We start from the raw sequence: 12,873 nt of genomic DNA, 5'->3' as shown, positions 1-12,873 counted from the left end.
GAATCACAGTCGCTTATTCTTCTCGGATTCGACTGTAATTGGTCAGTTTCTTACGGCATAAGGCATAAAACACCTATTGTAGATCCGGACTTATGCAAGTGTGTGCTGCGACCTTTACGTCTTAAATTTTTTTATGTGCCATGGCCTTAATTTTCTCTGCTAAATGCAGCCATTCGTAAATGGCCGCTACTGAAGCTTCCTGATTTGACCGTTTCACGCAGCGTGTCGCTGCTAATGCAATTCGAATCACAGTTTGAGTTTACGCGACTTCCGCGTCCATTGGACAAGCAGATGGCAGAGGAGAGGGAGTGTGTCAATCCGTCAATCGTGCGTGCTAGTGCGTGCCGTGATGGATGAAGTCACTACGAGCGGTAGGTTTCTTCTTGATGGCAAGAAAACGGCGTTGTCAGTCGTGACATCGCTACCGGATTGTGCGACGCTCATCAATGATTACGTGGATATCGCGACGACGATGGCTCGCCGCTCACGCGACGTGCTGTTGATGGAACGTCGACGCTGAACGCATCGCGTGGGCGTCCTGTCTTCCGCGCGCGCGCGCGCGCGCGTGTGTGTGTGTGTGTGCGTGTATATCTCCCCCTCTCTCTCTCACTCTCTCACTCAGTCTCTATCTTTTCTCCCGTTGCCCACAATCTCACATTAATAAATTCACTCGTGTCGTGTGTTCCATCGCGTTATATTCCTTCTCGCGACGGATTCCATCTCCGCGATATGCAGTGTCGCACGAACCGTAATGCGGGGTCTATAATAGAAGTCGTAGAATCTTTAGTTGTAGAAAATTACCTAATCACAATCGAATATGAGAAGAATAATCGACTATGATTGGTCAATGTTCTACGACTTAAGCCTATTCTACAATGTGCTCTTTGTTTCCTGTTTCTTGTTTTGTTACCTTTTGCTTTTTTCTCCTTTTCTTCGTTTTATCGACAATTGTATTTCTTGCTATATTTCTTGTTTCTTTCGAAGTTCGTTAACTTTTATCTCGGGCGATATAAAACAAAAAATTGGATAAAAAGCAAAAGACAAGATGTAAAAAATAGCAAAAAGCAATTAGTAACAAGAAACAAAAAGCACATTGTAGAACAAGCTTTAAGACCTTACGACCGCTATGACTTCTATTTTGTAGACCCCGCACACGTCTGCGTCGTACTCCAATCTCTGCTTCTGTCGTCAGTGGAGTCAGCTGCTCGCTTACTTGTTCGATAGTCGATGTCAACCATGATTCACGTTTTCTTCCCGAGACACATCCCTCGGGCTCGTCTCTTCTTCGTTTACTTAGAATTATCATGCATCCATCGGTTGATGTACGCTTGTAAAAGATATTTTTGTGCATGAATGCGTAATGTTTGGTATGCTTCAAGAATGTAAATTTCAACAAATATTGATGAGATATGAAATAATAATTTCTTGCTACAATTTCAATTATTTTCGTACATAATACTCTATACTATATTCAGTAATAATTTAAAGAATCAAGATTGTTATTTATAAACTATACATGACTGTATATTTATAATCATAATTTTCTAGATCCAGCAGGTGGAGAAAGTAGAGGAACGTTAATATGTGCAGGCTGTCTCAACGCTATTGAGGACGAATTCATACAGGCATTGAATCAAGAATGGCACATTGATTGTTTTCGGTAAAAATGCTAGTATATGTTTTGAAAAAATGATATGTTTATTATAAAACATCGTGAAGTAAATTATTAATTATATTATATTTTTATATATGGAAAAATAAGGATAAGAATCTTTCAGATGTTCTGCGTGCGACATTGGCTTATCCTCCTGGTACTTCGAGAAAGATGGCTTGCTATTTTGTAAAGATGACTACTGGGCCGCTTATGGTGAAGCATGTCAAGACTGTGGCCAGATCATCACAGGCCCCGTCATGCTGGCTGGCGATCACAAGTTTCATCCAGAATGTTTTGCCTGTACTTCATGTGGTGCTTTTATCGGAGATGGCGAGAGTTATGCCCTCGTCGAACGGTCCAAATTGTACTGTGGGATTTGTTATAAGCGACAAATGCAACCGCTCAACAGGGCAGCAAACTACCCTTTTGCCAGGAAACCACATAGCATTAGACTGGTCGAAATACCTCCCAGCACAACAGATCCTGATAAGCAAAGAGGAATTAAACTCACGTTAGACACAGCTCCCAGTCCCCGCAGTTGTGGTGCTTTATTACGTATTTCAGAGTATGTATAATAATGTATTTTATATACTTAAATCTTGTATTACATATGCTATCTTTAAATTACAATATTTTATTTATATATCTACATAAACGAGATTTCTTGAAATCAAATTTATGTATATAAATGATAATTTTGATAAAAGTAGAACATTGGATCTTTTTATTCCTCAAAATTATATATCTAAGATAGTTGCTTTTTAAAAATATTTAACAGTGCATGATAGTTTTGATGATTATTTAAGAGAATTGGTATACATGTATATTAGCCTTTAATAATTTAACACTAATAATTTAACTAAAATGCAGGTTAATGAGAAATATTCGTGGAAAGATCAGTAAGCTGCTAGCCTCTGTGATGGAGGTTCTATTTAGGCTATGCTGCCACTTCTCTAATCATAGGTATTGCATAACAAATCAATAATATGCACTATATTGCTAACTCTACAGACTGTGCTCCCATCGTAGTAGTAGTTATGTTAATTGCACGTGAAAATGTATAACATAAGTTCGTGCAATTTTCTATAATTTGTGTGTATATGTAATTGTAATTTTAATATATATTTTATAACATATATTTTGAATATATATTTTAATATATATTTTTGTTATTATATCATTATAAAGTATTGTTCTCTTTTTATCAAGTGCATGTTCATTGTAGCTCATCAAAAAATTACAGTTTGTGTTGTCAGAATTATCTTAAATAAGTGTTAAAGTATTGCAAGTGTTAACTGCTTTTATATAATCTTTTAATCATTTAATGGACTGGTGCAAGTTATTTTATGATTTAATTATGAACAAATGGATTAATGTGATATTATTTCTAAATACTGTGCCTTGTTGCTGTTAGTTCCAGAATGTATTTTATTTTGTGTGATAAATTTGTATGAGAATATAAAGTTTGAAATAATATTATGTGTAACAAATTGAATAAATGTGATTAAGAAATGTCTTAAGTTGTATTCTCATTTGTAAAATACTTTTTGTTAATTTTGTAATATTTGCTTATCACTTTTATTATCAGTGTATGAAATGATCTCATTAGCCTGACAGTTATTATTTCAAATTGTCTTTTTATGTGATTGTATTGCAGTGAAAGATGTATATATACATATATATACATTCATATATATATATATATATATATATTTTGCATGCAATTGTTTGCATGTGTATTACTGTGATTTCAGGCGCCTCTAGACGATATGGTCAACGTTCACCAGTTTTTTAAAGCAAATATTAGCAAATATCGTATATACACATAACATACATAATTCATATTGAATGTAGGCCAATATTTAACGAATGTGTGCAAAATTGACCATATCATTTGGAGGCACCTTTAAGTAACGATAATAAAAATATTCGATTGAAATGAATGTTGCAGATTGAACATGTCGAGCGATCTTATATCGTTACATATTGGCGACCGAATCTTGGAAGTAAATGGCACCCCCGTTAAAGATCAACCGGTGGAAAGTATTGAAAATCTCATACAATATTCGGACACAGTTTTACAAGTAAGCCAAAGTGTTTTCAAAGTATCTTTTCTTATTGGGGCAGTTTGCAGTTAAATTGAATGATAAATTACGGTTTATTCGGCATTTTAGTTGACTATCGAGCACGATCCAGATGCAGTTTCACGACGACCCACCTTCTCACCGTCCTCGGCAATGCTGACATATGTCGGCACTCCCAGGATAAGTCCTGAAAGCAAAGAACGGCTGTTTAAGCGTCGGGATGAGGGTTACATCAGTGGTGCGCGGAGTCGACAATTACGAAGAACGAGAGATCCAATGCATAAAGAACGCAGCAGTTCTATGTCGCGATTGCTCGAAGGGTAGGACAACGAATACGTTCAGCAGTTGATTAATAAATTACGATATGATTCACTAAATTGAACATTATTGCAGATCTTCACCATCAAATCCTACTTATGATCTAAGCCGTACCAGATCATTTCGCGTAGAGCCAAAGAATCAGAGAATATTTCGAGCGAGCGATCTGGTGAAGGGCGAGCTCCTGGGCAAAGGATTTTTTGGACAAGTATTCAAGGTCACGCATCGAGACACAAACGAGGTGATGGTTCTGAAAGAATTATACAGAGTGGACGAGGATGCGCAAAAGAATTTTCTAAAAGAGGTAACTTTTTAAATGCAAATTGTATAAAATTAACATATATAAACGAGATAAAAGTGAAAAAAATGCTAATACGTTTGATATACGAACAATTTAATACTTGAATGTTCCAATTTTGCATATTCTGGGCATTCCAGTGTTAAGTAGTTGTTAGATTTAGCTGATATCTCCTATGCATGTTTTGTCTTTAATAACAATTCAATACAGGTTGCGGTATTGCGGTCATTACATCACAACAACGTTCTTCGATTTATCGGTGTTCTTTATAAGGACAAGAAACTGCATTTGGTTACCGAATATATAGCAGGTGGCACATTAAGGGCCCTGCTTCACGATACGAACGAACCATTGCCGTGGGAACAGCGTACATCATTTGCGAAAGACATTGCTGCCGGCATGGCCTACTTGCATTCTATGAACATCATTCATCGCGACTTGAATTCGCACAATTGTCTCGTTCGCGAGGATAAGACTGTTGTTGTTGCCGATTTTGGGCTGGCGAGGATCATTCAAAATGGCAGCTCACCAGACAATCGCAAGTATAATCGACATTCCAACGGAGAGGTGAAAACTTCGAAGAAAGAACGAAAGAAACGATACACAGTTGTCGGAAATCCCTATTGGATGGCTCCCGAGATGATGAAAGGCAATAAGTACGATGAGAAAGTAGATATATTCAGTTTCGGCATCGTTGTCTGCGAGATTATAGGTCGAGTTCAGGCAGATCCTGATTATTTACCGAGATCCTCGGATTTTGGTTTGAATCAAAATGTCTTCAAGGAAAAATTCTGTTCCAATTGCCCAGAGACTTTTTACATGATCGCGTTTCTTTGTTGCGATCTGAATCCTGACAAGAGGCCACCGTTTGAAGTTATGGAGGTTTGGCTAGAAGGATTGGCGATGCATTTGTCGGTAGGTGCCGAATTGCCAGTAGATCTAGACTTCGATATTAGAAATTACAAAGGACCGAGTCCAAGCAGCAGTGAGTCCACGACTCCGGAAACTCTGGCACCACAATTGAAGCCTATTAAGGAGGGTCAAGTGCACCAAGAGAAAAAGCAATCCAGCGGCTGTGACGACAGTACTTTGGAACGTGAGACAGAGCCTTCGTCGAGTAACACGCTCCATGTGCCTGAAGTCATGAGTCCACGTAATAGATATACAAGGCAAAACAGCAAAAGCAATGACAGTTCGGGCAATGTGGGACGTTACTCGAGGCAAAGTTCCAAATCAAAAGACTTCGTGTCCGACAAAGAAAAGTCTGATATAGTGATCTCACCTGATTCCAGCTGTTTTAGTGGACGATATCTAAAGAATAACAATATCAAATCGAAAGATACGTCTCCCGACATTCCAAATACCTATTCTTACTTAAAGCAGGAGACATATCCGAAGCAGATCGACACGAATGAATATAATCTGACCCGAGTACCCACTGTTGAAAAAATAAAGTATGTAGGAAGTGCGAGTCCGTGCGTGGTATCCGATGCTTCAGAATATATAATCGACAGTAAAGGCTCATACAAGATCAACAGTCTGAAACATAAATCGGCGGAGAAGTGTAACGATATAAGTGGTCATAAGACAAAGTCGGAGAGCAAATTCAAGATACCGGATGCTGCATGCTCCGTTGGTTCTTATCTAAAGCAAATCGGTAAATCTATTGGCGCCATGGAAAAGGAAAATAAAGCGAGTAATACGACAAACTGCAGTGATACCGATTCGAAGAAAGTAGTTAGCGAAAGTTCTAAACCCTCTGCAGGTTCATATCTGCGAAGGACGAAAATATCTCCGACCAAAGAGACATCAAAGACCGCGTTTTCCAGTAAAGAAACTGTTAAAGATAAAGTTGATGGCATTTTATCTCAGAAATCCGTAGAATCAAAAGTCCCACCGAACATCCAAGAAAATGTGGGAGACGAAAAAGACATTAAAGATAGACTGTCCAGACGGGTGAGCAATATGTCCGATGTCGGCAGTATCTTGTCAAGACAGGGGAGCCTCACAGTATTAGATTGCATGTCTAAATACAAAGATTACTCACCGTTCAATACTTTCACGAAAGATGATTTTCGTGAAGATCATTCCTTGGAAAAGCAAAATTCAGACCTGTATCATACAAACAATCTTTATTCCAATTCCAGCATTTCGAGGCAAGATGACCTCTTCAATATACATAGCAAACAAAATAGGAATGACGACGGTGCTGAAATCAAATCGACGACCAATGGTCCAAAAAACCCAATAACTTCGTCTATTTATGATAGTGATTTAAAGATGATGCCGAACAGTTTGGCCGAGTATAATGGATCCTACAAGGGTATTGACATCTGTAGGCAGGATAGTTTCGATTCCGACAGCGCACTCGGTACTATGAAAAGCGATTTCTTCGCGGACATCGATTTCGTACAAATGAGGGACACACCGGACTTGTGCCATACACCCGAAAGATGCTGCACGCCTAATCGTCCGACGTCACCGATAGAAAGTACTGCTTTATAAATCAAAATGCGCTCATGGCAGGAAGAGAATAACAGTTTATGTCGAGATAACGTGCGTAATCCCCCACGATGAATGAATCTCATTTGCTACTAATTTGATCTCTTTATTCATAATTTATAAACATTACTCAATAAGGTTCGAACGTATAACGTGCTTAGTTTACAATATTAACTTTTTAGCCAGAATTTACTTCGTCCATTATCTTTAGTGCAATGAGCAAGGAAAGGTTTTATATATTAACTTTAATGTGCGCAATATTTTGAATACGATACTTGTTTTAAAAAGCTTCCTCTGAAAGGAAGTGATATTTTTATTCCGTTGAAATTAAATTTGAAAATTTTTTAATTGATATGTGCAAGATAAATGTAAAACCTCGAGCTGGAAATGATTTTATTAGATACATTTAATTGAAAGTGTTGTCTTGCTGAAAAAATTAATGATAACGCTCAGTATTAACAAATTTCATTTGCTGATTTATACGAATTTTTAGGTCGTAATGACATTAGTTAATTAGCTGTAAGAATTTTATTACATTCCTAGAGAGATCTTGCCACATGGTTTTCAAATATGGGAGTTCAGGCGATAAAACGCAGCTCTCTGACAAAAGTCATTCCATCCAAAATACTTATAGAACCGGAATTTTGATAAGTATGATATTATTAGCGTGCTCGAAAAAGCGGCACTGAATACGTCGATTTTGCAAACTACAAATCACATGACTACAGAATCAAAAGCCGCCAACAGCCGAAGTACGAAGTAAAAGTAAAATATTTTGACTTTGTAAGTTGGTGCAAAACACGTTTTCTCTGAGACTACACGATCATGTACGTTTCTCTTAAATTATAAACACATCATGTAGACTCAATTCTTGTATAAATAGAGGATGTAAAAAATATTATATTTGTTTCAGGGCATACAGATGTACATCACAGTGTAAAATATTGTATACGTTTGTAATACTGCTGTATATGTACAGATTCTTGATATATTATATATGTATGTATATTTACGTGCATATAAATATATACATATACATGTGACGTTTATATCTTCGTTACATCTGTATAACTATTCTCGATATACTCTGATAAAGAGATATTATGTGTATATTAAAAGTATAAATTATATTTATGTGTATTTTTTTCTATTGATACTTCTTTTCTTAACGAGGATATAAACGACGGCGGAGTAGTAAATATCGTGTGTAAAAAGAACAAATAATTTGTATATAAGTTTGTATATATTCAAATATTTGTAATTTTCAGAACACATCGATCGAGATATTTGAGTAACAATAAGTTTTATACTTGCGCTACATAAGTACGCGACTAGAGTTTTCTTCCTATATTCTATTCCGATAATACATATATTGTCGTTCTTTTTTTTAAATCGCATGTCGACTATAGCTCATGACGTTCAGATGAAGTTACATGCTTTTATAGACGCAGGGTTCCGAGCAATAATTTTATTATTTGTAATTTCTTTAAATTTTTTTTTGTCAACCAACAAAATTACTTCACGTTAGATAACATGCGAACAATGCGACTTTCTTTATAAAAAAATAAGTTTCTCTCGGATGCAGTTTATTAATATATTGTTTTGAAAATAAATGTTTATTACTTTTTCAAATCATTTGTGTCGATAACACGTTTTGTAATTAACCGTGTAATTATTTTTTTTTTCACCTTAAAACTGCAATTGAATGCACGAAAGAAGCCCAGTCAAACAGCCCTGAACTTTATTTTTCTTCGTGTATATGACATGTAGAGGGAATATTATCGCTAAATATTGCTCGACGATATCGCGAGTGTTTATCATGTAGAACAAAACTTTAAAAATATCACTAAACGCGTGTCCGGTCCTAAAATGGACGTTATGTGCAATAATTGTACGGCTTGTTGTATGTACACGGTAGAGCTAGCCTAAGAGATTATTCACTTGTCGTTTGATTAATTGATGAGTGTAAATTAATTAGTGACCTAGAATAGAGTGCTTTGCGAAATTGCGAGATTGCATCGTGGAAAAGAATTTTCACCGGCAACACGCGGCCGTCTGATCCCGATTTTGCTTATGACGATCATGTTTTAATTATCCAAGGAGTTTTCCAACAAGTGACACTGTGTAATACAGTGATTATTTCATCTCTCTTTGACATTGGCGAACAACAAGGATGTAATAATTCACTGTGTCATCTGTGTCTCTTGTTTGAAAGCTCCCTCTAAACATCAAGTAATATGACATCAATATAATTTCACACTCAACAATGTAAATGTAATAAACACAACATTCCAGATACCCAAGCTTGCAAAAATTGATTTTGAGCAGAGCACCAATTTTTGATGGTAGAAAGGCAATCAATTTCACACAGAGTCTGTAATATCTCAGGATGTCGGCAAACTGCCATCAGAAGTAGGATAAAGCTTGTTGACATATTTTTCCAACAGATTGACGGTAGAAATCGAACAGGATTTGCAACTCTTGCTTCTGTTAATCTGCTGATATAGTATATGTACGGTGACTATACGTCCTTTATTGTAAAGAACAGTCTTATTTTAGGTAACCGTCCTTTAAATTTATTTGTTTCTTTAAAACTTAATTTTGTCCTTTATTTTCCAATATTGTCCTTTACTGGCATTTATTTGACATTACGAGAAATTCTTTTCCGAGTTATTTTCTAACTAGCGTTCTAATGTCTAATATTAATGAGCAAATTTTTACAGAAAATATTTTACAGTTTCATGCATATAAATACAATTTGTTTTTGTTAATTTTTTTGTCTTTAATTTTTTAAATTAAATTTATTCAAACTACAGTTGTTTTTATTTTTTATTATTTCGAACCTTTTATTATTTCAGATATATCAAAGGTTTGTTCCAATACAATCGAACCATGCAGTTTCAATTATCAAAAAACTGTGCAATTTGATGATACTGTGCAATAAAATTTTATAATGCACAGATTCTTGACAGTCACAAACTGATTTAAAAACATAGAAACAAAGCTCTAACATTTTCAAATTTATCCTTTATTTTCTTTAAGTAGATATGGTCACTGTAAGTATATGTCAGTAAACTCTGTCGACAAATCCTTTCAGTATCTAATGTGGACACAAATGGCTATGGATCCGCAATAGGAATCTGATGAATTTATTATCAATCTGCTAGCAAACTGCTAGCATTTTACTATTTGGGATGTTGTACGCAATAGTTAAATATTAATTGTTAAGTGTGAAATTATAATTGATATGTTTTGGGTAAACACGGGATGAGCAGATTAGCCGTGTATATTCAGCGTCAAATTGCCATACCGATTGTGAACGCAAACGGAAGAAACGATCGGATAAATCAAAATGTAAGGAGAGTATATGTCTGAGAATAATCGCATAATCAATTGTCATGGAAACGCTTGGAAACTTTTAATGATGTGAGAGCGACGAGAAAACGAATATTTATTATAACGTCGCGGGGATGACAGTATTATAACATTACTCGCTACAATATTGTTGCTTGGTAGTGATGTGTATGTTTGTTATTGTAACTCCTTAACACATAGCGGGCACAAAGATCACATTAAGACCTACAAAGAGATATCTGGAACGAGTAAACATTATTTTTATAGCCCCTGTAAATTTTTGATAGCTGACACGACCATCGACAGATTGATATAGAGAGTGTCTGAATCATTAGCGCGTTAATTCGTAATACTTAATTAAGGCCTTAATGGCGAGGCACTCTATATAATCCCCTGATTCCTTAAATATTTTTATTCTCTCTGTAAATCGATTTGTTTATTGGTCCAATACGTAGTCTCGAACAGATATTTTTTATAGATATTATAGAGGAATTCTAATATCTAATTGACGACATAATTTTATAATGGGAAAGATATTCTTGTAATTATTGTCGGCCTAATTTTATATAGAATCTCGCAGTAATTTTTCACATATATCTTCCGACTTTGTAACTAAATTACAAGTTATTTTTTACGGATGCGGATCCAGTTTAAACGTTAGTTATGCTGCAAGGCATAAGGCTGGAATCAAACTATGCATTGAAGATTGAATTGAAAATTATCGAGTAAAATTTGATCAATGAGAATAAAGGAATTTTAGATCCTACTATTTTGATTGGTCAAATTTCAACCTCAATCTTCAACGTGTAGTCTGATTCCGGTCTAACGGTTATCTCATCGCGTGTGATATTTTGAGTCTCTATTTAACACAACACTTATCAATATTAAAATGCTATCGCCGTAAGCAGGGAAATATCGGAAAATTTAGTGCTATGCGAAAAGATTGATTCAGATTCGTGGTTGATGATAAAAAGAAAAAAGAAAAACGACTTCGAGGGGGAAATTTTCACATCCGCGTTGGGGGGGGGGGTGCATACTTGAGCTCGAAATCATTCTAAATCTGTATTCTGTAACTCTTTATGCAGTCGTTATGTGTTTATAACGACAGTTGTACAGTTTTTTTACTAAGTAAAATATCTGCACAACTATCATTATGAGCACATAAGATTGCATAACGAGTTACAGAATACAGAGATTGGAAGCATCCAATTCCTAAACGGGAATAGTGATTATGTTATCGATTATATATGAGACTGTTGTTTTATGTAAGTTGGCGAGCGAGATCGTAAATGCGATTCCAAGATATTTGTCCGCTGTCGCGACGAATCATTGATTATATCTCGATAACGATTGTCTCTACATCGGTGAGTGAAGAACGAACGGCAGGTTTTATACCACTTTTAAGTGCGTATCCGTTATCTGTAAAAGTCTATGAATGAGTTTTTGCGCAGAGTTCTATATTGTGAGACAAGTGTTTAATTTAACATTCCGATAACTTAGCAAAACAAAAAAATACAAAATAAATCGTTGACAGTACATGATATGTTTTCTTTGTCGTCTTTCCCAGACAGCACAGAATATTTACGATAAATATTTATTACTATTTATTTTTCGAAATGTTATATAAATATCTTATACATATTTTATGTAAAGCTTTATTCACAAAATATTATAAAAATATAGACTAAATATTTTATACGTAAGGTAATAAGTGGCTTAAAATTATACAAGGAATTAATAAGGAGCATACATCCACAATGCCAGTTATAAGTAGCGCAAATATATTCAATTTAAATCAAGTAAACGTTTCGGTCACCATCTGACCATCATCAGTACATCAAATTTCATATTAAAACAATATATAAATTATCAAAAAGCAATTGTACAAATCAAAAGAATTTTTTTCGTTCGCAAAAAAAAAAATTTTTTTAAATAAAAATACGACGCTCAAGCAGTGAGAGAGAGAGAGAGAGAGAGAGAGAGAGAGAGAGAAATCGTTCAAGTCCAAACACAACAAGAATTCTTTAGAAGTAGTTGAACATCAATGTCAATTTGTTATAATATAGAAGATATTTCCATTTAAATATGTGATTGCCAGATGCTAAATATCCAAATATTAATTGTAACCAAACCAAAAACAGAAACAGATAAAAAAAAATTTTGTTAGAACTATGATATGTTTAAAATCTATTAATATAAATTTGATTATTAATTTATCGTATTAACAATTTTATTTATTCACCACATATTTGCTAATATATGTATGATATATGTGTTGAATATATTTGCGCTACTTATAACTGGCGTTGTGGCTGTATGCTCCTTATTAATTCCTTGTAAATATTTTATGTAATATTTTTTGCAATAAAGGAGGGTATATAAAAATGACCAAAATTGGCCCTAAATGAACACCTTTAAAACCTGTGCAGTTGTCATTTTGGAAGTCCGTTTTCATGAAAAATGCTTATTTATCCAGAAAAGCTTGGGAAACTTTCCAAAAATAATAAAATAGATCGTTTAAACGCTCTGTAAAGAAACTTATTTTGTGTCTAATGAACGATGATAGATTTAAAAATTAGTGGTGTGTTTACATTTAACACAAGTTGGATTATGAAATCCTATAAGAATACACTACCAGGAAGATCTACAAATATATATATATA

At 34.9% G+C, this 12,873-nt stretch overlaps 1 protein-coding gene across 3 annotated transcripts; it reads left to right on the top strand.

The window, feature by feature from the left end:
* Positions 1–305: 305 nt before the first annotated feature.
* LIMK1 (LIM domain kinase 1) lies at positions 306–7,106 on the top strand. Of its 3 annotated transcripts, none has more exons than XM_018516418.1 (8): positions 306–371; positions 1,549–1,660; positions 1,779–2,219; positions 2,525–2,617; positions 3,606–3,738; positions 3,829–4,058; positions 4,132–4,360; positions 4,565–7,106. In XM_018516418.1, the coding sequence occupies exons 1-8, from the start codon at positions 350–352 to the stop codon at positions 6,857–6,859; spliced, it is 3,555 nt and encodes a 1,184-aa protein (XP_018371920.1). In that variant the 5' UTR covers positions 306–349; the 3' UTR covers positions 6,860–7,106. The 3 variants fall into 3 exon arrangements, with proteins under 3 accessions (XP_018371920.1, XP_018371922.1, XP_018371921.1); XM_018516419.1 differs by lacking the exon at positions 306–371 and adding an exon at positions 1,153–1,367; XM_018516420.1 differs by lacking the exon at positions 2,525–2,617.
* Positions 7,107–12,873: the final 5,767 nt, after the last annotated feature.

This window comes from Trachymyrmex cornetzi, unplaced genomic scaffold (genome assembly GCF_001594075.2).
Source record: "Trachymyrmex cornetzi isolate Tcor2-1 unplaced genomic scaffold, Tcor1.1 scaffold637, whole genome shotgun sequence".
Classification (NCBI taxonomy): domain Eukaryota; kingdom Metazoa; phylum Arthropoda; class Insecta; order Hymenoptera; family Formicidae; genus Trachymyrmex; species Trachymyrmex cornetzi.
This window is presented reverse-complemented; position numbering and strand designations above follow the sequence as displayed.